We start from the raw sequence: 26,766 nt of genomic DNA on the forward strand, positions 1-26,766 counted from the left end.
AGGAAATGACTCATGTTTAACAAGTTCACTTCAGTTCTTTCAAAATAAAAGACATTGATGAGGAGGATAGATTAGTGCTATTCTGATGACTGGCGATGGAGGCCTAAAGTAGGGCACAACGGAGCTAAAGGCACACCATAAGGAAAATTCGCTTTTTTCTGGTCACAAAATGTATCAAGATCGAAAAATGTTATTTATTTTTTTAATCCCCTTTTCTCCCAATTTGGAATGCCCAATTCCCACTACTTAGTAGGTCCTCGTGGTGGTGCGGTTACTCACCTCAATCTGGGTGGTGGAGGACAAGTTTCAGTTGCCTCCGCTTCTGAGACCGTCAATCCGAGCATCTTATCACGTGGCTTGTTGTGCATGACACCGCGGAGACTCACAGCATGTGGAGCCTCATGCTACTCTGAAGATCCACGCACAATTACCACGCGCCCCATTGAGAGTGAGAACCTCTAATCACCCATGAGGAGGTTACCCCATGTGACTCTACCCTACCTTAGCAACCGGGCCAATTTGGTTGCTTAGGAGACCTGGCTGGAGTCACTCAGCACGCCCTGGATTCAAATCGTGACTGCAGGGGTGGTAGTCAGCGTCAATACTCGTTGAGTTACCCAGTCCCCCTTTTTATTGAATATTGATGGAAAAACTTAATTTGTGAGAAAATAAATATTAACGGAAGGTTCTTTTGATTAAAATTCTGTTTTTAAAAAAAGGTGGTGAGGGAGCCTTTTACCCCACATTTGAGTTGGGGGGTGGGTGTTAAAGGGATATTGTGTTGATATAGCGACAATAGTTATAGGGATAAATTAGTTAACTAACACAAATAATTTTGAGATTGCTACATCATTTTGAGTAACAAATTAAGATAATCCTCAAAATAACTACTTTCTGTTAATTTCAATAACATTTGAATTTTCTTAACATATTAAGTATTCTATAAACAAACAATTCTCCATTGTGATCAGTTATTGTGGCCCACTTTAACAAATGTTCATAACAAATCTATTCACTCCACTAAAGAAAAACTATGTGTTTTATAGGGCCTTTAACCCCTGCAACATGGAGGCATTTTATATCAAATACTATCCTTTCACTTACTGTAGTTATTTAATGACCTTGAACACAACTGAAAATGACATAAGTATTATGTCTCAAACTAATGTTAATTTCAGTGATTCTCATTAGCTACATCCATTTGCAAAATATTAAAACATTAGATCAAATTACCTCAAAATCAAACTTTAGACACCGCACGCAATGATCTCATGGATCAGGAATATGTTGCAGTGTATAGTGGCAAACAGGTGTTTAGGAAAGGACTGGTAGTTTTTGCTATTTAGTGTTTTGGAAGAAAATCAAATCAAATGTGCCTTTTAAACCCCAGGAGCCTTAAAGGGATGTTCCGGGTTCAATACAATTTGAGCTCAATCGACAGCATTTGTGGCATAATAGTAATTAACACAAAATTAATTTAGACTCGTCCCTCCTTTTCTTTTCTTTAAAAAAAAAAAAGAAGCAAAAATCTTGGTCCCTGGGAGACACTTACAATGGAAGTTAATGGGTGCCAATTTCTGAACAATAAAATAATCAGTTTCAAAAGAACTACAAGACAAACAATATGTGATTCAACATGATTTTAGTGCGATAAAAACACTTACTAACCTTTTCTGTGTAAAACTTTAGCCAATTTTACAACTTCATTACCATGACGATGTAACATCAACAAATACTAAAACGACTCTAAAAAATGTATTTAAACAAATGTACAGCTTACATGTGTTTTAACAGAACAACGAAAGCAAGTTTTTATGACATTATAAGCTTCAAATTTATGCCTTTAAACCCTCCAAAAATTGCCCCCTTTCACTTCTATTGTATCAGATTTCTTTTTTTTTTATTTGCTTTGAGAAAGAGGAATGAGTCAAAACTCATTTTTGTGGTAATCAACATTATGAACAAAAAAGCTTAACTTGTATTGAACTCTGAATATTCCTTTAAGCCCCATTATACCCTACTCTGAATTAAAGTATTAATTAATCCATCAATTAAACATACCAATTTATTTTTTAATAATTGTATAAAAGAATCATTAAATGTACCCTTTTATACTTTCTAATATTCCATGAAAACTCAGTATTGATTTTGTTTTTATTTATTCTTCATAATTATAACATGCTTTTTAATAATAGGCTGAATTTCAGATTGACATCTAAAGGACGAATTATGTATTTCTAAAGCCTGATTTACCCTCAAAGATTTATTTTTTTCCATAATAATGAAAAAAGAAATATAAAAAAAATGTCAATCAACAAACTGTCTTTACTGTGGTCTATAGGCTGCTCACTCATATTGACAGCCAAGAGAAACAAATATACACACTTTGAGCACATTATTAGGAACAATATTGCCCTAATAATATGCCAGATGTGGTCTTGTGCTGTTGTAGCCCATACACCTCAAGTATCGACATGTTCAGAGTGGTTATCTGAGTTACTGTAGCCTTTCTGTCAGCTCCAACCAGTCTGGCAATTCTCCATTGACCATATCAACAAGGTGTTTCCATCCACAGAACTGCCGCTCACTGGATGTTTTTGATTTTGGCACCATTCTGAATTAATTTTAGAAAGTGTTGTGTGTGAAAATCCCAAGAGATCAGCAGTTACAGAAACACAAACCAGCCCGTCTGGCACCAACAATCACGCCACTGTTGAAATCACTGAGATCACATTTATTTTCCCCATTCTGATGATTGATGTGAACATTTACTGAAGCACCTGACACATGATGCATTGCACTACTGCCACACGATTGTTGGATTAGATAAATCGCATGAATATGAAGGTGTACAGGTGTTGCTATTAAAGTGCTCAGTGAGTGTAGTACCATTTAAAATTAATTGAACCATTTAGGTCAAAACAGAATATATGATCCATGTTTGAGGGTAATGTAATCTGTTAAATAGATGCATAGAAAGTACTTAGATTAAATAAGGTTTCATTCGGGCATTAAAAAAAATGCATTTTGAGCTTTGCCGATAAATACATCTTCACTTGATGAGCCAAAAAATAGAAACACTGTTTATGATGATTTCCGAAGCAATCTTTTTTTAGAATGGACTTTTATTTTGACAAGTGCTTTTCCAGGATATTGATTGTGAACTAGAGTAGCTGACTTCATACAATTTTCTAGCACATTATTAAATTACGCATTGGAATTACCCAAGACATTCATGTCCATTTTCAGTGCGACTATTGAAAGACATCTATAAATCTAGTTTTGAATTCTCAACACTTTTAAAAGGCTGCTTTGTCATAGATTCAGCAAATAGATTTGACTAGTATGTGTATATTGATTTATAAATACTGAAGATTAATTTACATGCAACTCTTATGGTCTGCTTGTAACATGACTTGTGGAAAAATAAAGTGTCAGATATATAATGGAGAATGAATGAATTTCATTTTAATTTTGCCAAGTTACAATCAAGCGACCAGAATAATCACAATCCTTTAAATGTATTCCCCTATATTCTGATCAGCAGATCACACAAAACTTAGAGGATAAGCATTGGTATCCATGTATTATTCATTCGTCTGTACACTCCAAATAGTGAGCAAGAACACCACAACACCTGGCACACACAAACCTCAATACAAAGAATCGGATGAGTAAACACAGAGTCAGAACAATCTATGTATCCCTTGCTCATTTATGGAAATGGATTTACACAAGAAAGAGCACTGTTTTCAATACAAGGAAAGGTCACCTGTTACACATGGAGTGAATGAGATGTTAACAACTACAAGGTCGGTCAGGGAACCTGTTTTGGCTAAAGGATTAAAATCATTTACAATATGCATGTCTGTATGCACTTAAAATCTCCATACAGTTACATATTTGTGTAGAATATCAGATTATTACTTAGTGTTAGCTAAATGTGTGCATACGCATGGATGCATACGTTCAAATATTGTTTTAACCTTTTTCAGAATACACAATAATGAAATGCATTAAACAGACTGACAGTGTAAGCTCTTCACATACAATACATCAAAATTAAGAGATTCTACATTAGTTTCCTCTCACGACAGAGTGCAAATCAGATGCTTCACGACATATTTTAAGGTTAATTGCTCTTCTCACAACTCCACTTACATACACAACCCATGCCCCTTTAAAATTCAGCTCACAAAAAAATAAAAATAATAATAACCTTGTGATATAATTAGCCTTAAATATGGAATGTGAAATACCATACAAAATGTGGTCTGATTATTTTCTTTTGACAACACAAATAAAAATGAAGTCCTTCATTGCATTGTAAGGAACATAATTTAAAACGCATTACTTTTTTTCACTTTATATAAGCTTGTGAGTAGACCACAATACATTTCTACAGAACTTAAGGAGAGATGAATGGACAGCTGTGGGCAGGAGGGCTTTACATGCCGTAGCCAAAGCCTGGCTGTGCAGGCTGGCCGTAGCCAGGCGCTGTGGGGTAGCCATAGCCATAAGGTTGCTGTGGGGGTACTGCGACATTGGGGCCTGCAGTGAGCATTAGCTGGGGTGTGCCTGGAGAAAAAAAAAAAAAAAAAAAAACAATTTTATTAAAACACTCAAAAACGGGAGCATTAATACAAAAACACCAGGATATAGTTCAGGTTGTTCTATAGCCTTTGGATTAATGGTTAATGCTGCCTTCACACCATGTCGGAATGAGCGTAATCACAAACGTCCTTAAAAATGTTCACATCTTCATGTTGTACCTCAAATTTAAATGAAAACTATTGGTCTCATTTGAACATTGTGAAATCATGTAAAAACCAACAAAATGGTAGTGGCTTTAGTTTAAGGTAGTTAAAAGGTGCCTTTACACATATTTCTGTTTGATATGGTATTTTATTATATATAATAATAATAATTAATATATATTTGCAGATATACTTTAGGGTTAGTTTGGCTTGTGTCAGATCCTTTGAATGCTTTCGATACGTTTAAATTAGTGCTGTCAGTTGATTACATTTTTTTATTTTGTGCTGAAATTTAACACTATATATACTTATTTTCTTGTCAAAATGCATTTATTTCCAATTTAGGAAACAAAACAATATAATGCTTTATTACAATTTTCCAAACATTGCCTTTCACAAGAAATGCACTAAAATAGCACCAATTCGAGTAACAGTAAACGTTTCCCAAAGTGTAATTGGGAGTTTAACTAATTGAAAGAACTATTTCCCCATAGGCTGCATTTTCATTGTTATGGGCATTAAATCTCTTAAACTTTCATCCTCCGCAATACTCTGTTTATCTGCTGGCAGATGGTGGCTATCCGCTTTGTTACAGCAATTGTGAAGCTGTGTTCATGATTGACGTCAAGAGCGTCAACGCCTGAGCTTTGAACTCACCATGAAAAGCGCTTCCAGACAAAAAGTCTCATTCTGCGTTTTGGTGATAGCCAAGACTTGACGTGCTTCTTTGGTAATTAAAATGCACCTTACAAGTCCTATCTGGGCTTATTTTGAACATTAAATAGCGCTAAGAGCTCCCCTCTCCATAATTTTATCAATCACAGGGAAGCGCTGCCAGAGATTCTATTTACAGAGATAACCACCTCCTCGGCTCTATCATAGGAGAGTATTACAACAGTACCGCCCATAGGATGTGAATGGTACTGTCGCACTATGCTATTAATACTAAGCTTGTAGGCTGATCTTGGTAGAAGGGCTCTGACGCTGTGTCTGTTTGTGAAGTGTGCATCAGTGCAATGACCCCGGGCGGACACATTACAAAGATTCCGCCATTCACACAAGTGTTTGTGATGTATTAACAGTAAATGTGTTAATCACAATTAAGAAATTATCGCATTCAACTTTTTTTTAAATTGCATGCATTAATGCAATAATTCTGACAACTCTAATTAAATACATTTGACGGAACTGTTTGGAGGACACTAGCATCCTCTAGCATTCCAAATTGATAAAACATGGCGTGTGTTGTCAGATTGCCCTGGTACCTATTTGTACCAGGTTTTGTGAAGTTTGGAAATTGCACCGTCAAGATACTGGATAATTACTCCTAGCACTGAACCTAAACCCAACCCAAATTTGAATTTATTTAATTATAGGACCCCTTTATTATCATAAATTTATAAAATGTGACATGCGTCCTTGGACTGTCCTGGTGACAATGTGTGCCAAGGTTTGTGAAGTTTGGACATTGTACTCACAAGATATAGGCAATCAGTATTTACTGGCCAAGGCGAAAAACTTATCAGCTTATATCTGCCAAACGAATTGACAAATCAAAAATCAGAAAACATATTTTTTGCCACGGGGTCTTAAAATGATTCAGGCCAAATTTGATGCAAATTGAACACACGGCACGAGTTCGATAGTAGTTTTAAAAAAAACATTTAATTGTCAAAACATTAATAGACTACTGTCAAACATATTAATAGACTACTGTCAAACATATTAATAGACTACCTCCTAATGTCATCATGAACATGTGTATTCAATTTTATTATTCACAATAAAAACCACTGTTTGATTGGCTGTTTGCTGCCATGTTTGTTGATTTGTCCACATGATATATAAAGGACATGTCAGCAGTTGCAGCAAAGATGCACTGCACCACACCAAATTTTAACCTCCTTGATCAAAAGGTTGCAGGGTGTGCACATTTTTTTAGTTACAGCACCACCTATTAGCGGAATTCAGCTAAATGTTTTGTGCATCCTCAGAATGTATAATTGTTAATGCGTAACAAAGTTACATGCAAATGGGATTTTGTGTTTAGGAGATATAGGCCATTTAGTCCAAATGGGCCACACCCAAAATTTTTATTGGTTATATCTGCCAAATAAAAAAAAAAATCAGAAAACAACATTTGTTCAGGAAGGTCACTTGATACATGCAAAAATATGGTGTGAAATGGACAAACGGCCTGGGAGTTCGAAAAAGCAGGGTTCCCAGAATTCTTTTTAATTTTTTTATAATGAGCGACAACGTAAATGTGCTTAATCATTTCGCATGTAATTTCGCTTGCCTGAGTAGTGGGTGGGATTTGGGACCATCCCACCAAGTATGAGATCTCTGGGTCTTACAGTTTCTCCCCCCCAGATACTTTTAGGGAAGAAAAAAAATATAAGAAAAATAAGAAAATCAGTACAAATACAACAGGGTTCCAACAACTTTGGTGCTTGAACTCCCAATTAGGTACAAGTTAAATGTAGTTTAATTCTTTAACAAAGCACGTCTTGCACTCTGATCTGTCCAGCTGGAGTTGTCCTGACAGTCCCCTGCTGATTGCACATAAAAATACTTCAAGCTTCAATTGCACCGTCGGAAGTAAAATTCCATATTATGGAATTATGTACAGTCATGGGTCATGATTAATTGTGTTGTTTCTTTCACCCTCTTAAAACGTAACATAGGCAGCCAATTCACAAAATGTCTAATAAGCAATGCATGTGTCCTACCATATACAATGGGTTGTGCCTCTGTAAGCTGCTCTTCTTCTTTCCTCAAAGACTCTGAAGCATCCAATTTATCAATCTGAATGGAGAGTGAGAATGAAAGAGAAAAAAATGAGAAAAAGGTCAATACTCAGATGAAAGAGGGTAATGACTAATGGATGGGAACATTCATGGGAGATGCATAAAGCCAAGCTTAATACAAGGTACACACGCTTTCAAAGCAGGTCTTAGGGCACAAGCTCCTTGCGATTGCACTCCATACCTTATGTCAAACACTTCCCAATCAAATAAGCATTCCAATTACCTACATCACAAGGAATCAAGATCACTATGGCTTTATATGTCCTCTGTAATTCAATAAATAACAAAAGAGATGGAACTAAAAGTAGATGGTCCCCCATACAGTCAGTCAGTATCCTTTATTAACAGTGGATATGTAGAAAACAGAACCCTCTTATTCAAATTGCTTTGTTAGTAATAACTCGACAGAACTAATAAAAATGCTGTGTCAAATTTCAGAAACCTAATGGGAGGAAATTGCTAACTGGACAGGAGCTGTAAAAATAAGGAAGTCATTATGCGAATAATTCAAGCAGAAACTTACAAAAGTCTTAAAGACATCTATTTGATCTATCAAGCCCAGATTTGGCTTGACCATATATAAACTGAGGGGGCAGCATGAAGCATTTGCACCTGCCTCCACTGATCACCCTTTCTTCCTACAACATGAGGGTAAAGTAAATTACATTTGAATTTTTGGGTAAAAAAAAAAAAAAATGTTATGTTACATTTGTGTTCAGTTCTCGACACAGAGCTGATGTCAACGTCGAAAAGTTATTATGTTGTTGAACAGGCGTAAAATAGATCGGCAAGTCGAAGTTTTGTTGAAAGGGTGAATTAATCATGCCACAAGTGAAGTTTGTTATTCCTATGTTAAAAAGAGTGCAGGAGAGAAAGGCAGAGTAAAAGCGAAGGTGTGACAGGGTGAGAGATGGTTTAAATAGCCATTCACGGCTTCCAGAGGCAGGCAAAGCCAACAGCCATGTTCCCTGACTTTTCAAGGGTGCTACTAATACTGCAAAACACATGCTTGCAAAAGATCTACAGCATACAATGGTTTTCTTTGTGACCACACTTTCTCATTACTGGCTCTAGGTAGTAGCTGTAAAGCAAGTAGAGCAACCATGCACCTCTCGGTTTACAGAAAAATAAATTAAATAGTGTAAATAAAATTAATTCTGAAAATGTGGTCACTTCATTTTGCTTTCATCTCACTTTTAACTTAAATCACATTTAGCCTACATTTAAATCACATTAGCCTACATTTGAATTAGCTGATGAAGTTCAAACTATGATTTCAAATTTAGTGAAAAAATAACAACAAAGGGACCGTTCAGACCGAACACATTCTCACGCTAAAAACGCTAGCCACAGCGTAATAAATAGAACAGAACGTAGGTGTCAAGAGATTTTTTTAAAAGTTATTTTTAACTTGACACAGCATCTAAGAAACGTGGTGCTCAAGTGCAAAACAGCACAGATATATGCAAAAATGCATTCGGTGTTAATGCCCCCTAAGACCGTCTAGTCCAGGAGTTTCAAAACATTTTGATGCCAAGGACCCTCAAATTGCCCTTGTAAGTGTCCACCTTACTAAAATATAAAAGGAATCAATAAACAGTATTTTCTTGTATAAATACCCATTAAAAACAGTGTTTGATAAATAGTAAACATTACATTAGTCATGTTCTTTGTAAATAATCAGGCTTAACATTGGAAAGAAGTAAAGATAATTTTTTTAATTTAAATTAAAAATATTATGTGTTCAACACATTTGAAGGAATATTCTGGGGTAAGCTCAAATCAACAGCATTTGTGATGATTACTAAAAAATATATATATTTTGACTCGTCCCTCCTTTTCTTAAAAAAAAAATAAAAATAAAATAAAAAATCGTTACAGAGAGGCACTTGCAATGGAAGTGAATTGGGCCAGTTTCTGGAGGGTTTAAAAAAGGCAGAAATGTGAACATTTTTATTTTATTAAAGTACTTACATTATTTCTTCTGTTACAACTTGAGCTGTGAAGTGAAATCATTGTTTTTGCAAATTTACCAGAATTACAGTTTATGGAGTTACGTTGTCAACAAAATGTAAAAATTGGATATAACTTAAAACAGAAAAGGTTAGTAAGCGATTTTATCACACTACAATCAAGTTAATATATATTGTTTATGTCTTGTGGTTATACTTTTGAAATCAAGGTTTACAGATTGGCCCCCATTCACTTTCATTGTAAGTGTCTCACTAGCCATGTTTCCTCTATCCGGGCAAATGAGGGGGGGGGCTATTGAGTGCCATTTGTGTTCCCACTGTCATTTCTGGGGCTTCATTGTGCTGCCTCTGATCTTTCTCGGGGCCAATGGCCTTTGGCCTGCCAATTACCCTTGGGCCAAACAAGACCAACTGGGGAGTGAGGCGGGGTCAATGTCAAAGGCGGAGTTTTGCCAAACTTGCCAGTTTTTGTATCCAGCGCACAAAGGTAAAGGACAGGTTCGTGAAGAAAAAAAAAAAAAGACCACTCGTGACACCACGGCATTTAGAGTCGGTGAGTTGTCTACGCTAACTTATTATTCTAGATAATATGATTCCTCGTTTGAGCTTCCCACCTGCTTGGGTGAAATGGGTGGGGTGTGTGACGTTGGCACCAGGACAGTATATTAAGGGTGGCTCTTAGGGCAATGCTGCGGGACTATTTTTGTCTCTTGGCCCCGGCTGGCCAGTTGATAGCCCTGGCCTGATAGTGGAAAAGGGGCTACTGAAACCCAGATTTCTGCTTTTTTAAAAGAAACGGAGTGACAAGTAAACATTTTTTTTTCATGGTTATGCCACAAATGCTGTCGATTGAACTTAATTTGAATCGAACCTGGAATATTCCTTTGAGTTAAAGGAGTTAACTTTGACCTCCCTAAAAAACACATTGTAAAATCTTAGTTGAAAACGCCCTGGTCTAATTCACAATGATAACATTCAAGAAAATTTATTTCACTGTGAAAAGCAATTTAGTACCATTCATCAGCTAATTCCAGCTATCTATCATTTCTAGGTCTGAGGCTCACTACCACAGCATCTGGCATACGAGATGGTCAGTAATCTAGAAGAAACTCGAGGAAAGTCTAGTTAAGGTGTGTATTTAAAGCAGCAGAGTGATATGGGAGGGAAGAACTCATGCAGATTCTCCAAAGTTTCAGTCTCCCAAACTACAAGGGTTAAAGATGGAATAAGAGTGAACCTTCACCTTTTCCTTAATTGCATCAACCTGAAAGGGAATTTAAGAATGGCAGCTTAAGAAAAAAAGCAAAACTCAACAGTTCAGCATTGAAACAAAGCATGCAGAGAACAAATGCAGAAATCCCCAGAAGTGTTAAAAGATATCAACAGCAGGAAATCAGAAGATAAATGTTCTCCTCAAGTACTATTGGATAACCTGGCCTATTCTACTAACTGGTATATTAACGGACTAGTGAAATGAACAGCATATGTCTGGCCCGGCAATGTTCATGAATAAAAGGAGAAATAAAACTTTATAAAACTTAACATGCTGTGACAAAATGTGAAGAAAAATTTGTGAAATTATACAAATATAACAGAAAAAAGATGTAGACATTAACTTTTCCAAAATCAAGTAACCTCCCTACCTGGAAAGAATTTTAAGACATAGGCAGTTGTCTGTGTGTAGGCAGTAGACAGCAAGGCGGCTCACTAGGTTTTGGAAAATAGCTAAGGTGTTTCCACCAAAACTGATCTTAGAAAATCTTTTAAAATATCTACCATCCCAAAAGGTTTGCACTAGCAAACCCATCAGATACATTGGGTGGAGACTGACCTTGGTAAGGTACTCCCTCATGACCTGGATGAAGTAGGGCATGGAGAAGTCCATGAGGTTGTGCCTCCATGCGGTCTCAAGCACCACATCAGGCCTCAGCAGGTCATAGCAGGTGAAGAGACAGGCGGCAAAACACTCTTTCTTGTCCTCCAGCAAGAACCACTGCAGCAGCTCCTCAGCCAGCTCTGTGTCCTTTGACTCTGAAGCGTACTGCATTGCATCCTGCAGGAAAAACAACAGCTTTTGGTTAAAAGAGTCTTGCAAAAACTGGGCGAGATGCTCAGTTTGATGTTGCATTTGATTAGAGCTGAGACCTTGTAGAGCTTGTCGTTCTTGCAGAGCTCAACGCTCTGCTTCCAGCGGTTGTTGCCTTTGAACAGATAGGCGGCGATTCGCCTGAATTCGATGAGTTCGTGCTTCTCAAGGCTCTGAGCCAGAGATATGTTGTCGAAGTTGTCATAGGCATCGATGGATGTGCGCAGAGCCTGTGCAAAACAAGAGGAAGACATTGAATGAAAAGCTGTCAACTTGAGATTGTTTTGTAAAAACCACAGCCCATGTCCTAAATAACACTTGATGTAGACTTGTGGTCTTTGCTTGCCTGTTTAACTTTGCTTTAACCTCAGAGAAGGCAAATATCTTTTCTAGACACCTGCGTTAGATAATGTTGCAAAAAAGGCTTTTTTTGGCTGTACTTTATCTAATGATAAGATGTCCTTGAATAGCGTTTTTTTTCAGCTACTGTTTCTTTGTAGAATTAAAATTCCAAGTTAGGCCGTGGAAATTAATTTATTTAAACATGGAAAACTGAAACCAAAGATATTTCTTAATTAAAATTACTCGTAAAATGAATTGAAAAATTATATAATACCACCTCCCCAAATGCAAACATTTACCGTCTCCAACTTCCTCCACCGACCCCATTTGCTGTGACTCAACAGGTGGAAAATTACCAATACAAATAAGATCATAAAGACTTATAAATTAAAACATAACACAACCCATATAATTTACTACAACAACAGTTTGTTTACTTAACTTAGAATAAGTTTTCTATTTGTTTAAGCACAGACTATTAGGTGTAAGGCTAATAAATTCCAAAATTACTGCTTAATTATCAAGTGTAATTTCAAGTGCAAAGACCCTAGATATGCAATAGTGTCTTTTTTGTGCTTCCATAAATATTATTTTTATGATCTATATCACAGGAAATATATTTCTTGGTTTATTACAAGACAAATGATTACTTTATTTATACAAATAAATACAACATCACGTTGATAATTATCAGTATTCCACATCCGTGTACATAAACATATTATACATGCTATTTGTTACTCAAGGTGGCGCTGTTGTTTCAGTGATTGACTTGATTTTCATTTGACATTGCCATTTAATGAAGAAGCAACAAGGAAGTAAACTATAGCAAGTGTAACACATGAACAGTATTGATTTGCCTATTTTTATTTGGGTGTACAACTGAAATAAAATGTAAGTTGTGCATCTATTTAGACTCAAATAGTGCCCGATAAAATACGTTTGTTTAGCTTGTTTAGATTATGTGTCTCATGAAATTTCAGTGTGTAAAGTTATGAATCCTGTTCTATACTTGTTGGATCATCTCTGAAATATGAAAAATAAAACATAGAATATATTATATTCTATTATTTTCTAATTGTCTTAAATATTTTTTAAGTGTAAAGTGTAACATTTTACACTTTCTGGGCATTTTGTGACAGATAACATGCCGGGTCTCTAAAGACCTGAGGATTTAATAATGTTTGGCAAAATACCCATTCATTTTAAGGTTTAATCTCTTTTATCTGAGCATGAGGTGAAATGTCTCCGTAGTGTCTGGACAAACTGACAGCTAGATCACCAAGAATCTGCTAAGTTGTCATTGCTGTACGTGAAGGATTTTCTGATGAAAACTCTTTGAAGTTGTTTAAGAAGTTCCGATTTTTTTTCTTCAAATTGTAATAGTAATTTTTCATGTTATTTATGTCCTGACTATACATTGTGATCAGTTGAATGCCACTTTGGATAATAAAAGTACCAATTTCTTTCCATAAGACCAAAATCTGTACATTATTACAAACTTTTGGCCACCTGTGTATGTGCTGTTTTCTCATTATAAATCGAAGTACAGAAGATGGTATTGTGATACCAAAAAAAATTAAACTGTATCATCTTGTTGCTGACTTGGGTACCATATTACGGTATGCTGTCATTAGCAAAGTGATATAAGATCTTACAGTTTTGCGATGAAATCAATGAAAATAAAATAAACAAAACAAGGATATGGCCAAGTGTGATCATTAAACAGTAGAAGGATGTAATTTAATTAAATAATATACAGTCACATGCGCTGCATGTTACAGAATGAACACGATGTACCGCTCTGCCATCTGCTTCACACACACGCACACACATACACACGCGCACACACACGGTCTGTCAAAATAAAAGTCCTGCTTTTATATTCCAAAGAAGCAATAACACTCATAATAACAATTACATAATATTAAATTGTATTATTATTATTATCAGTAAGCAATATCACAAACACAAATGTATTCTCAGCATGTTGTGATTCAGCCACAGATTTTTTTTTCATTAATACTGTGAAGTTACATATTGTATTGCCAAAAACATATATATTTCTTTTTAGTTATTTATTTTTATATGTATCAATTTGATTAAACACAACTTGTAATTATAACATTTAATAAAAAACTTTTTATATGGAATCCAGAAAAAATTTAAATAATTTGCATCTGTGAGACTTTATGCAGTTCTTTAAATCAAGTAATTTTCTGTGAAATTTCATAGAAAATCTGAGGCTTTGTATATGTTGATTATAGTATTGATTTAGTATCAATACCGAGATACCAGGCTGGTATCGTACTGAAGCAAAAATTGGTATCGGAGCAACCCTAATTCCGCGCTATTTTATTTTTTTGCTATATTCAGATCAACATTAATTAATCATATAATTATTCAATGTTGGAGAAGAGCATATAACCTGGCATATATATCTAGATGCACAATGTAGTCAAGCACAGTTTCGGTATGTTAAAGAGATAATTCAGGTGTCAGTGTTGGGTAAATTACTTGAAAATAGTAATCCACTACAAATGACTAATTATTTCTCTAAAATTATAAATCAGTTTACTTTACTAACTACTTAAGTGAAAAAGTAATCACATAACTAAATACTTTTAAGTTATTTTCTAAAACACTTTTCCGCTCAACAAAATGAAAATAATGTATTTTTGATATTTCTTCCTTGTTCAAAGTTACACACAAGTCACACTTAGCACCTCACATTTCTCCTTCACAATGACTTGTTACATGGTAATAATTACACTTGTTACATGGTAATAATTACACTTGTTACATGGTAATAATTAATGTGTTCAACATAAGTCATATATTGGAAATAAGCATAATCCCATAATGTATTTAAAATATTCAAATATTAAAATTAAAATAACTGAAAGGTAACTGTAGTCAGGTTACAAAAATTTTAAATGTAATGCATTACTTTTACACTGGTAGTCAGTGACTGTTCGGTCCTGCCAAAGTGTATCAGATAGCAGTGGTCTGCTTAATCCAACGCTACATTGCGCTCAAAATCAGCCCGATTTATTCCAAGTCAATTTCCCTCTGTGTGCACTGGACGAGCTTCCTACCTGATAATCCTCCTCTGTGATGAAGAGATTATTTAGTGCTTCATTAACAGCCTTGTTGTTGTGGTTCTGTACAGATCTCAGGTATGGTTTCACCAACGGCAATTGCTTGACCTAAACACAGCAAACCCCCATCAAAATTAATAGAGGTTCCAAAATAATGGTTGTTTTTAATAGAGACGTAATGGTAAAGAGAGGTTTACACAGTACCTTGCTAAAGAAGTTGACAGCACGAGTGTGGTCAAGCCTTGGAGAGAGTATGATCAGCAGATCATTCAGTAACAAAGGTTTAAACTCCAGATAGAACTGGACTGCTCTGTAATACAGCTCAACATTAGCCACCTGCAATGAAAACAAAAAGTTTATTATAGTTTATATGCAACTTTAAAGTCAATATTCAATCATAATTGAAAAAGAAATAGTCTTTGCAGTCTTTTATCAAAACATAATTTACTCTGCCTCGGTAACCACCAACAACAAGGCTCCATTCTGGTATGGAACACTCCATTTTCACAATCCAATCAATTACAGATAAATAAAAACAAGTCCTGCCCTACATTTTATTTTCCACATTGGATGGTTTTACTCAAGAATACATATAATAAAAGTGAAATGGGTTGAAAATTACGTTTCATATCGACCTAATGAGGTAAAAGCATAAGATTACATAAGAATAGACCAATATTGTGAGGTGTAAAGTGCGACAATACCTTGGTTATGATGTCTTTGAACTGGCTCTCCTTCCAGGCATCTGAAGGATGGTTCATCATGGTGATGATGGCGTTGTCATACTCCTCATACTTATCATAGAGGAAGACTAGCTCTGCCCACAGGTGAGCCTGCTCAGCTGCCCTCAAAACCTACACAACGTCAATTAATTTAATTAATCATTATTGAACAATGCAGAATGCTGCATGCTGCATGTACACAGATGTACAAGAATGTGAAACGAGAGATAATGCGTTTACAATTTTTATGACACTTTGTTTGGCCTGCAAGCACATTCTAAAAATGTAAAATCAATTTACGTCAATCAATACATATTATATGCAGGCAGATATTTCATAACTCTCTGACCTTTGGTATATTGACTCTGGACCAGAAGAGCTCCAGGTGCTCCCTCATCTTCTGTGGTTTAAATTTGGAGTAGAGGATGGCCAGTTCTGTGAACATACCCATGTGGGCGCGCTCCAGCCCCAAAGCTGCCTCAAGCATGGTGATCAGCTCCTCGAAATAACCACGATCCTGATGAAGGAATCAGATATCAAATTAAATACCAGTCAGCCCTGATGGATTTTCCAAACTAAGGAGGTTCCCACACCATTTGACCAATGAATTTTCGAAACATTTCTAGTTTAATGCATTTTTCATGCACAAAAAGCACACAGGACCTGACTCTATTGTGAATAAGGCCCAGCAGAGGTATTACTTCCTTTGCCAGTTGAGGAAGGACTGCTGAGAGGATTATTGGTTGCCCCCTGCCCTCCCTTCAAGAACTGTACACTTCCAGAGTGAGGAAAAGGGCTGGAAAAATCACTCTGGACCCCACTCACCCAGCCCACTACCTTTTTAAACTGTAGAGCACTGAGCACCAGAACCGTCAGGCACAGGAACAGTTAAAACTGCCCCATTGAGCAACAATTAAATATACAGTACACAGCCTAGTCTATTTATATTTATCCAACATACCCTACCTATTCTGCCATACGTTCCCTTCCATCTGTATATAACAGATTTGTATTTGCATATTGTACATAGATGTGTGTGTGTGTGTATATATATATATATATATATATATACATACACATACATACACACGTATATGTAGTCCTATTGTGCATTTCTACATATACTTTATTTTCTATTCACATTTTATTTTTATTCTATTTTTTTTATAAAAATTGTCTTGTTGTTGTATTGTTTGTGCACTGGAAGGTCCTGTTACCAAGACATATTCCTTGTATGTGTAAGCATACATTGTAATAAAGTCGATTCAGAAAATATTTCTAAAAATAATTTTGTAGAGTTTGCACACACAGAGCAATTTCTAGCTATAAAAAACCTAGTGCCTCACCCATCAAGATTTAAAGTGGGTTGATGACATAAAGCTATGGCCTGATGTTAGTTGAGTTGCAACTGCACAAGTCAAGCTTGAACTCATTTTTAATCCTACTAACACTTAAAAATTAAGTGGTTGGTCAAGAAAATTCTGGATGATTATTAGAATGTTTCTATATCTTTCTATTACTTATAATTCTGTCATATATCTCAGACAAACCTGGTAGTAGTTGATGAGCTCTTCAAGTTCATCAGCATGAACAACGATATGCAATCCACACATCTGAGCCAAACGGAACTCCTTGCCATCAACACAGGCAAAGCAAACCTATGAGCAAAGAACATCCTTGTCAGTACTGTACCATCAATGTCAAAAACAAGAAACACAAGCATTACAGCTTTTAACAACAAAATGGGTAACCCATCACTGAAAATGCTTTTACTGAAGCATCTAATTTTATAATGGTAAAACACTAATGTGAAAATCATTTCAGGATTTGTAAACTGACCTCTTTCCAGGTTCTTGTGCTGTTCGCTTTGCGGGCCCCATCAACAGCAGCTTGATACTCCCCAAGATGCACCAGAGTGGAAGCCAGGCGGCCGAAGTTGGACACATTGTTATATAGTAGTTTAGCTGCCTCATACATCTTCTCATCATAGCATCTGTCACCAACCTAGATAGAAAAGGAGTCATAGATCTGACATGTATAACAAAACTATACATTATGGATATTACATTATTTTATATTATGTCTTGTCGTTAACTTTGTGAATTCCACTACAAGATCTAGTGTGTATGTACAATCAAACAATAACACATGGCATACATGCACATACTGCCAACATCTCTCTATGCTAAACTGAACTAGGAGACTCATACTTGTTGGATGTGTGCATTGTTTGGCCCATTGATAAACTCTTCCAGTTCAGCCAGACGGTTAGTCTTGGCCAGGGCAAAGACCAGCTCAGTCTCCACATATGATTCACGGGCCTTCTTACGGGCCATCTGAAGAAACTTGACCAAGTCCTCCCAGTTTCCTGAGGAGAATGCAAAAAAACCCACAACATTTACCTCACAACATTAAAAAAAAAATCTTTGGGGTTTTATGGGGTTTTGTGATAACCTGGGTGCTTTTTGAAATTGGTTCTCACCGCTTTGGGCCGCAGCTTGTCCCACTTCCATGTAAGCTGAGGGGTCATCAGCTTTGATGTAGGAGTCAATGGCCTCTTTCACTAGACCTTTCTGCAGTTGAGCTTTAGCCAACTGACTCCACACTGCCGGCTCATTACAGCGCTCAGCAAACTCGTAGGCCCGGTCCAGATTCCCAATGTGCTCAATAAGAACCTACAGTCAAATATAAAAGATTTAGACCATAGAAAAGGTTAAGTGAATGTAAGCTAGAAACATAATAATAATGTTTAATTTATATAGCACCTTTCCAGAGCTCAAGGACACTTCACAATAGTAACACAATAATACACAAAAAAAGAACTAGGAGGTGTGAATCTTCACTAGCCTCACGACTCGATTACGATTCAAAGGGTAACGATTAGATTATAAAACGATGCATTTTTAAGCACAAATGGAAGTTGCTGGTCCAGGATGAGATATGTATCTGCTTCTATGAGAGTACCAGTGTCAGCTTCTCCTCTCTCACCTGCACAGGTGATAGTAAAGCGGTTTAAACAGCGCAGTTGTTGCTTCAGAAATGTATCAAGCGTCCTGTAATGCTCAAATGTATCAATCTGTTTGCTCTGTAGAAGATAAAACCTTTATCATCAGGTGTGCTCAATTTTGTCTGTAATTAAATGAAAACATCAACATCTCCCAAACCGCTGCCTCGTCATTATTTTCTTCTGTGTTTTCACCCGTTGTGTGCAAATAAGTGTAATTATGTGTGCGAGCTCATCTTCCATGTTGTTTGTTAGCTTCTTATCACGAATAAACTCTCCCGTTGCTATGTGTGTGTGGGTTTGTAAAAGAATTTCGGGAACGTAGTTTCATTCGGGCACAAATGGTCATGTATTTGTGCACTTAACTCGCATCTTTGTTTCTACACGTCTTTGGCGCGCACCACTGCTCTGCTGTGATTTAAACTTAACTCAGGATCCAATTCGGATTCTTTTGAGAATTGATTCAGAAAAATTTGAGTATGAATCGCGATGCATCCCTGAAACGATTTTTTCCAACAGCTCTACAAAAACTGTCACAAAAACACAGTTCAGATAGCACAGTCACTGAGAGTGAATACATTTCACATTAAGATAAATAACAGTGAGAAAACAAAAAGGTTTTAAGTTGAGATTTAATCTCAAGAGATAGAAGAGATGCTGCAAAGAGTCTGGGAGAGTGAATTCCATATATTGGGTGCTACTATGCTGAATGACCTGCCACCCACAGTAGAGAGGCGAGATCTAGGGACAGATAGGAGTCCGGACCCAGAAGACCTAAGTGAGCGGATTGGGTTGTAGGGGAGAAGCAATTCACTAAGATAGTGAAGTGCTAGACCGTGAAGTGATTTAAAAGTAAGCAGGATTACTTTATGTTTGATGCGAAACAAAACTGGTAACCAGTGAAGTTCAAACAGGAATGGAGTAATATGAGCTTAGCGCTGGTATGTATACAAATTCTAGCAGCAGAATCTTGAATATATGGCAACCTATCAATAGAGTTAGCAGGTAAACCAATGAAGAGGGCATTGCAACAGTCAAGACTTCAGGATATAAATGCATGAACCAGTGTTTCAGCATCTTTGAGACTAATAAAGGGATGAAGGAGAGCAATGTGGCAAAGGTGAAAGGTGGCAATTTTAGATACAGATTTAATGAGCTTCAAAAGTTGATACCTACATTTTTTACAGTGTTGGATGGTTTAATGAAAGTGCCATCAATATCACAACCAAAGTCATAAGGATTTTATTTCGAAAGTGTTGGTGTTCCAATAATAATGTTCGATTTTAGGAAGTTGAAGTTATGCCATTTTAGTTGAAAGTGGACATGTCTGGAGAGTGAGAGCAGATCTACAACCTGTACATATTCGAATGTCATCATCATCCTCTATGAAAGTATGCGATCAGAGGAGAATTACCAATGCATTACAAACTTGTGGCCCCCTTGTGAATACATGTGTTCTTGCATTATTATAATGTTAACAAACCTCAATTCTCAAGAGGTTGATAAAGTTACCTTTAAAATTCTGTGTTATTATTGAGATTGTTAACTAACTAACTTGCAACTAACTAGCTATTTAGCTAGCTAGTGAACTAACTATTCTGCAACTAGGTAAAAAATGAACTAACTAGCTAGCTACCTAACTACCCAGCCACTAACAAGCTAACTAACTAGCTAGCCAACCAAGTGTTTTGCAACTAACTAGCTAAACAACAAACTATCTAATTAGCTAGCTAGCTAACTACTCTTCCACTTATTAGCTATTATGCAAAAAACAAACTAGCAAACTATTTTGCCCCTAACTAGCTAAATAACCAACTACCTAACTATTCTGCAAATAAGAAATTAACTAACTAGCTAGCTAGCTAATTAGTAATTCTGCCACTAAATATTCTCCAATTAACAAGGTAACCCACCTGCTAACTAGCTAATTTACAATTCTGCATCTAAATAATTATGCTGCCACTAACTATCCGGCCATTAACCATTCTGCAAATAACAAGCTGACTAACAAGCTTTATTTTTTTCACATACTTGCGGTAAATATGCTTTGGGACATTTGAGATGAGGAGGAAATGGTGAGACATACCTGCACTGCTGATGTGTTCACATCGAACTTCCTGAAGATGGTGAAAGCCTCCTCAAACAGCTCATTACTGATGGCGATGTTAGCGATGTCTGGGGCATCATAGTTGTCAAGGCGGTTGATGTACTCCATGACACGAGTGCGGTCAGCTTTGATGGCTGTCAGGATCAGAAGGTTCTGCAGGTTTCTGAGAAAGAATGGCAAGACAATGTTCTATTCATTCCATCATCTTCCAAATGCTTCTAGCAAGTGATATTTTCTGGAATATTCTGAAATTACCTGTGTTCACTGAAAACGGAGTTGTCCAGGACAATCTTCTCCAGAAGTTCAATGAGCTCATTGGGTAGGTCAGCTGTCATGAAAGCTTTGACTGTAACAGAGACCTCCTCAGGGTCTTGGGTCTCGGAGAGGGCGGTCTGCACAACCTGTTGTGAGGCAGAAGATCACGTTTAATCTATACGTCTAAAACACTTCACTCACATTACTAAGTCTCATAAATATTCTTCAAATCAACTATAAAATGGTTCATATTTACTTTTCTTAATGCATGTTCTAGGTCTTATTGTGCACAATTCATCAGAGCACATTGTTCCAAAGCAGCACCCACTTATAACAATTAAAATCCATTTCCAATGGTCCTGTCCAACGGTTTTTCTCATTGGATGTTCTTTGTATTTACTTGTCACATTATGGATGTAAACTTTGGGTTGGGAGTTCAGTTTTATATTGACTTTAATGGGTCACTTTCTAATTTTTACCTGGTCAATCAGAGGTCTTCTATATGGGTTGCTTTCCAGCAGCACGCTAGCCCACAGTTCAGGGTCCTTGCGACGCACAAGGTATCGGGACAGACTTTTGAAGAGGGAGTTCTCATTGCAAACCTATGAATGTGGAATGAAAACATATTAAAGCTAAATTGTTCTTTTTTTTTTTTACTGTTTCAAAACACTGAACTATCTTTTCTTCAAATACAGTTGTAAAAGTTACAAATGCTTCTCTAAAACAATAAAACCTCAGTTCATTACATGAATGAGCTCTTGGTCACACTGTCCTCTCTCATAGGCCACACAGGCCAGATGGGGGTCCCTCTTCTCACAGTACTTGCCCACCACACGGCTGTCATAGTACGGGTTCTCTCTGAGGAAACGCTCTGGGTTGTTGTTGCTGTCGATGTAGATCTTAGCCAGGGCATTATGAGTAGCAGGTTCTTCACAGCCCTCGTGGATACGTGCCTCCAACCATGGCAGGAGCAGCTTCAGTCTGTCATACACATCAAAGCTTGGTCAGTTCTGGCAAACCCAAGACTAAAAACACAATCCATTCTCTGAGCTAGCATACAACCAGATAATTACATATCTGTTGTCTCAAAAGCAGCTGAGGAAGTCAGTACACACCTGTTTCTTTTCTCCACCTCGGCCACCAGTTCGTCAGTGGAGAACTGGCCTCTCACCACCAGAATGAGATTTTTTATGACATCCTCAGAGCAGTCCACATCCAGCAGACCTCCAATCACCACAGGTAAGCGGCTAGGGTTCACCTGACACACACAAGAACAATCTATGTGAACACCAGACAGAAAACTGAGAGGATTGGTTGAGGAACATGGGAGATACAGATCAACCCTCGCTTTACCTTCTGCACATAGATTTCAATGTACTTCTGTAGGTTGTTGCGATACAGGTAGAGCACGAGGTCGTGGACAAAGTCAAAGCGATCACACACAATGATGAGGGGCAGCTGGTCAGTCAGTTTAGCTTCCTGTTCAAAACACACAGTAAATAATTAGCTTTAAATAATACAGTACACTCATTTTTATATGTAACAAGAAACTGACAATATACAGTAAGCATCTGGGTTTATTTCGCAATAATGACTGTGTATATTATGGCATTCATTATTTTTTATTTAAATTGAAATTAAGAGATTATTAATTGATACTAGCACATGAACTTCCAAATCTGACCAATCCAAATCAAGTGTTCTGGGGAGCCATGTAATAACTCTTGTTAAACTACAAAATCTTGGTTTCGTACCTTGAGGAAGTTTTTTACACGCTCCGGATCGTAGCAGTTGCTCTCTCTGCAGATTCTCTCAACTTCTTTGATTTGGCCAGTTTTGCAGGCAGCTTGAATATATTTGAAATGAACCTCAGGATCCTGGCTAAAGTTTACAATGGAGCCCAGGAAGTAGAACAGACCTGCGGAGCGCACAACCAGATACTGTTCATGAGATGCTTAAATTTATATCTAAACAGTAGTTATTCTCAATAGTATGACTATCAGTACAATCGATTCAAGAATTTACCCTCAAAGCTCTTGAAGGACTCAAAAAGCTCTGTGAGCGACTGGGTGGAGAGCTGCTCGTGATACTTGGAGGCCACCTGGACGCAGATCTGGAGGTTCTGCCTGATGTTGGCAGACAGCATGGCTCTCAGACACTCTAGAGAGTCCTCCACTGACAGCGCACCAAAGAAGTTTACCAGCCACTACAAACAGAGTAGAACACAGTAGAAATGACCTGTATAAATGCCATGTGCCTACAATCAGACCAGAGTCTCAATATATCATGTTAAATACGTTATTATTATCTATTAAGATCTGAGAGTTTTGATACATTCAAATATATCCAAATGATCCATACAGTTACAGCTGAGCAGCCAGTGGACTGTGGGTGTTACCTCTGGGTTAAGCAGGTGGGTGTGCACTACAGCCCGTTTGATATCAAATAGGTCAGTGTAGTGCTCCAGAGCTCTCTGCAGAAGACCGGCCTTCTCACACAGCTGAGCCACATGAGCCCGGTCATAGTGAGTGAACATCTGGTTGCCCAGGATGGCATCAGCCACCTAGAGAAGACAATAGAATTACAGTTCAATTCTTTAAATTGAACAAGCAAAAACAAACGAGGTATGTGGTGTTTTTAATGACGGTGTGTGTCTGAGACCTGTGGAGCATGCATCAAGTTCATCTCCAGCAGACGGGTTTGCAAAGGACCCTCAGTGGGGCGGTTGTTCTTCAGGGCATCCAAAAGGAAAGAAGTGCACTGCTGGATAAGGTTGTACTCCATAAACACATCCACAATCTATGGAATAATAATAATATATATTTTTGTACTATTATTTATTAGATAACATGTTGCATCATTAATAATTACCTGCTACTTAAATTGATTTAAATAGCCACATTATATTGTCTTAGACCTGAGTGATGTCAGCCAGAGGTTCCTCATCCTGAACGAGCATTTGAGAGAACTGCAGGCCTTGTTCTGGACTGATCCGCATCACGTTCCTCAACAGGAAGATCCAGTCTGGAGTGTAACCAACCTGCACACAGATGGCCACACATTAAAGGGATGGATCTCCAAATTGTAAAGGTCTTACATAGGATAGAGCGGAGTGTAAATATGTATTGCCTGGAAACAGATCTTAAACTCACCTTTTTTGCATACAGTACAATTTTCTGGAACTGCCCGGTCTCGGCAAAGCACTGGATAACTTTGTTGGGAACATTTGCCCTCAGATAGACACTGAGAGCAAGAGTTGGATCCACAGACTTCACTAAATCACCCAGCTCTTCAGAACACTCCAGCTGCAGGATGCAAAAACAGTCAAGATTTCGTCACAAATCATAAGCTTTAAAGAAACAAAAGTGACTGTGATATGACTTTGAATGGAGCTCAACAATAAGGACGGGCAGAGTCAGGATTTGTATGCACGTATATATACACAGGCATACCTGTGCATGTATTTGAATGGCTTGCCAACATAAATATTTTGTTTTCTGTGATGATTTGAGCATTGTATTTTGCAAATTCTTTTGATGTAAATGTAACAAATCTGGCTGACCTAAGTTTGTCGAAATTGTGAGATTGAAGCATGTTAGAACGGGTTATTACATGCTGTAATTAAAAGTTGTGCACAATCTTCTGCCGTTTTCCAGTGGACTTTTTTTTATAGTGTTGGGGTAGAGTCTTAAAAAGGATAAGTCAAGAGTCCACAACAGCTCGAGTCCGAGCCCAAATGAATCTGTTCATGAATCTGAATTCAATTTGTAACCATAAACTCAACATCAATATTTTAAGCTTGTTTTAGCATTCACAACAAAGAAAAACAGTTTGTCGGTATAAATGTAACAAAACACCTCTGTTGCATTTCATATTCACATTTTATGATTAGTTTCCTGCTGAACAGACTTCAAATTGGTTTCAGAATGAAAGCATATGCTTTAAGTGTACGAAGACAAAACTGTCCTTTTTCATTTATTTGTAGATTTTTTCCCCCTCCACTCAAACATAGACTAAAGAAATTGAAAGTTGCGTTAGTCATTACAACCAGAGTTATTATTTATAATAATAAAAAAAAATATTTCTACTTTATTTTTAATTTGTCCATTCAATTTAGCTTAGTTTTATCTAAAATTATGGGTGAAATAAATGTAATGGGGGTTGGGTAGCTCAGTGGTAAAAGACACAGGCTATCACCCCTGGGGTATGCTAGTTTGAATCCCAGTGTGTGCTGAGTGACTCCAGCCAGGTCTCCTAATCAACCAAATTGGCCCAGTTGCTAGGGAGGGTAGAGTCACATGGGGTAACCTCCTCGTGGCTGCTATAAAGTGGTTAGTTCTCGGTGGGGCACGTGGGGAGTTGAGCGTGGATGCTGTGAAGCCTCCACATGCGCTGTCTCTGTAGCATCGCGCTCAACAAGCCACGTGATAAGATGCGCGGTTTGACGGTCTCAAGACATGGAGGCAACTGGGATTCATCCGGATTGAGGCGAATCACTATGCGACCACGAGGACTTAAAAGCACATTAAGAATTGGGCGTGCCAAATTGGGAGAAAAAGGGGAAAAAAAAAATCCACAAAATAATAAATAAATAACTAATGCCTATAAAATTAAACAAGATCATATACCATTAGAATTGTATATTTATTTTACTACACTTTACAGTCCTCCTGCTGTGTTTAGGTTTGGCCCATTCTATAAAGTTAAGATACAATTTTTTTATGACAAACTCTCCATGAACTGACGTGTTGTTCTTTTCACATTATATTTAGTATGGATAACAGGGTCAATAGAGAATTCTCCACTCACTTGTGTTCTTCATTTACTTTTTTGCCATTGAAACACAAGTGCAAGATTAACAGATAACAGAGGTTGCACTACAAATATGTAATGGACTGAATTGTAAAATTTCCATGGTCCATTTCATCCGTTAAATTAATTTAAATATCCCTGATCCCTAGCACATTTGTCTTAGTCTCGATATAATCAACTTTTTCAGTTAGAAATGGCTTTGCGTAGTAAAGCGAGTCTGACAAAACATTTTTTTCCATTTAATAAATGCAGAGTTGGGGAACAAACTTTTAAAAGTGTAATTATGTTATTGATGTTTCTGGATGAAATCGGCAGAGCTCATGTGGCGATCACTTTCCCACACATACATAGAACACGGGTGTATGTGGGCGAGAGAGAAAGTACTTCGAAAGAGTGCACGCTGCTGCTCTCAGCCAGAATAATCACATGTAAGGACATATACGCATGAAAACTGATGTGCAGTATCAAATACACAGAACGTATGATAAAACTAACTGTACAGAGCACATCATTATGAAGACAAAGCCAAATCCCGGACATATAGAGGCAATTTTGACATCCCGGCCGGAAGCTTTTTCAGGTCTGAAAAAGAGGACATATCTGGGAAAAAGAGGATGTATGTTAAATTATTTGATTGCATGTTTGTTTGTCGTTACATCACAAATGCCATTGACCCGGAAGAAAATCCCATGTCCTAAAGGCTCGGGTCCGATTTAAGTCACAGTCCATTAAAATTGGACCTTGCAACACTTGCGACACTACATCATCATCAACAGCTGATCATTAGTAATCGCTTG

General features: G+C 37.2%; 1 protein-coding gene across 2 annotated transcripts in view; it reads right to left on the reverse strand.

The window, feature by feature from the left end:
* Positions 1–3,448: 3,448 nt before the first annotated feature.
* The window catches only part of LOC127629761 (clathrin heavy chain 1), a 40,553-nt gene continuing 17,235 nt past the window's right edge, over positions 3,449–26,766 (reverse strand). The window contains exons 9-33 of one of the 2 annotated variants that reach the window (XM_052106988.1): positions 24,310–24,462; positions 24,075–24,197; positions 23,819–23,956; positions 23,556–23,720; positions 23,183–23,363; positions 22,912–23,075; positions 22,511–22,636; positions 22,273–22,415; positions 21,904–22,138; positions 21,637–21,759; positions 21,158–21,303; positions 20,882–21,065; positions 18,274–18,466; positions 18,002–18,159; positions 17,631–17,795; positions 17,342–17,449; positions 16,141–16,308; positions 15,774–15,923; positions 15,274–15,405; positions 15,067–15,177; positions 11,686–11,856; positions 11,372–11,593; positions 10,784–10,804; positions 7,490–7,565; positions 3,449–4,578 (exon numbers count right to left, since the gene is read on the reverse strand). In XM_052106988.1, coding sequence (XP_051962948.1) covers positions 4,448–4,578; positions 7,490–7,565; positions 10,784–10,804; positions 11,372–11,593; positions 11,686–11,856; positions 15,067–15,177; positions 15,274–15,405; positions 15,774–15,923; positions 16,141–16,308; positions 17,342–17,449; positions 17,631–17,795; positions 18,002–18,159; positions 18,274–18,466; positions 20,882–21,065; positions 21,158–21,303; positions 21,637–21,759; positions 21,904–22,138; positions 22,273–22,415; positions 22,511–22,636; positions 22,912–23,075; positions 23,183–23,363; positions 23,556–23,720; positions 23,819–23,956; positions 24,075–24,197; positions 24,310–24,462 — 3,687 coding nt within the window. In that variant the 3' untranslated portion in view covers positions 3,449–4,447. The remainder of the gene's footprint in view (positions 4,579–7,489; positions 7,566–10,783; positions 10,805–11,371; positions 11,594–11,685; positions 11,857–15,066; positions 15,178–15,273; positions 15,406–15,773; positions 15,924–16,140; positions 16,309–17,341; positions 17,450–17,630; positions 17,796–18,001; positions 18,160–18,273; positions 18,467–20,881; positions 21,066–21,157; positions 21,304–21,636; positions 21,760–21,903; positions 22,139–22,272; positions 22,416–22,510; positions 22,637–22,911; positions 23,076–23,182; positions 23,364–23,555; positions 23,721–23,818; positions 23,957–24,074; positions 24,198–24,309; positions 24,463–26,766) is intronic. The other variant, XM_052106989.1, reaches the window with a different exon arrangement.

This window comes from Xyrauchen texanus, chromosome 36 (assembly GCF_025860055.1).
Source record: "Xyrauchen texanus isolate HMW12.3.18 chromosome 36, RBS_HiC_50CHRs, whole genome shotgun sequence".
In the NCBI taxonomy this organism is placed as follows: Eukaryota; Metazoa; Chordata; class Actinopteri; order Cypriniformes; family Catostomidae; genus Xyrauchen; species Xyrauchen texanus.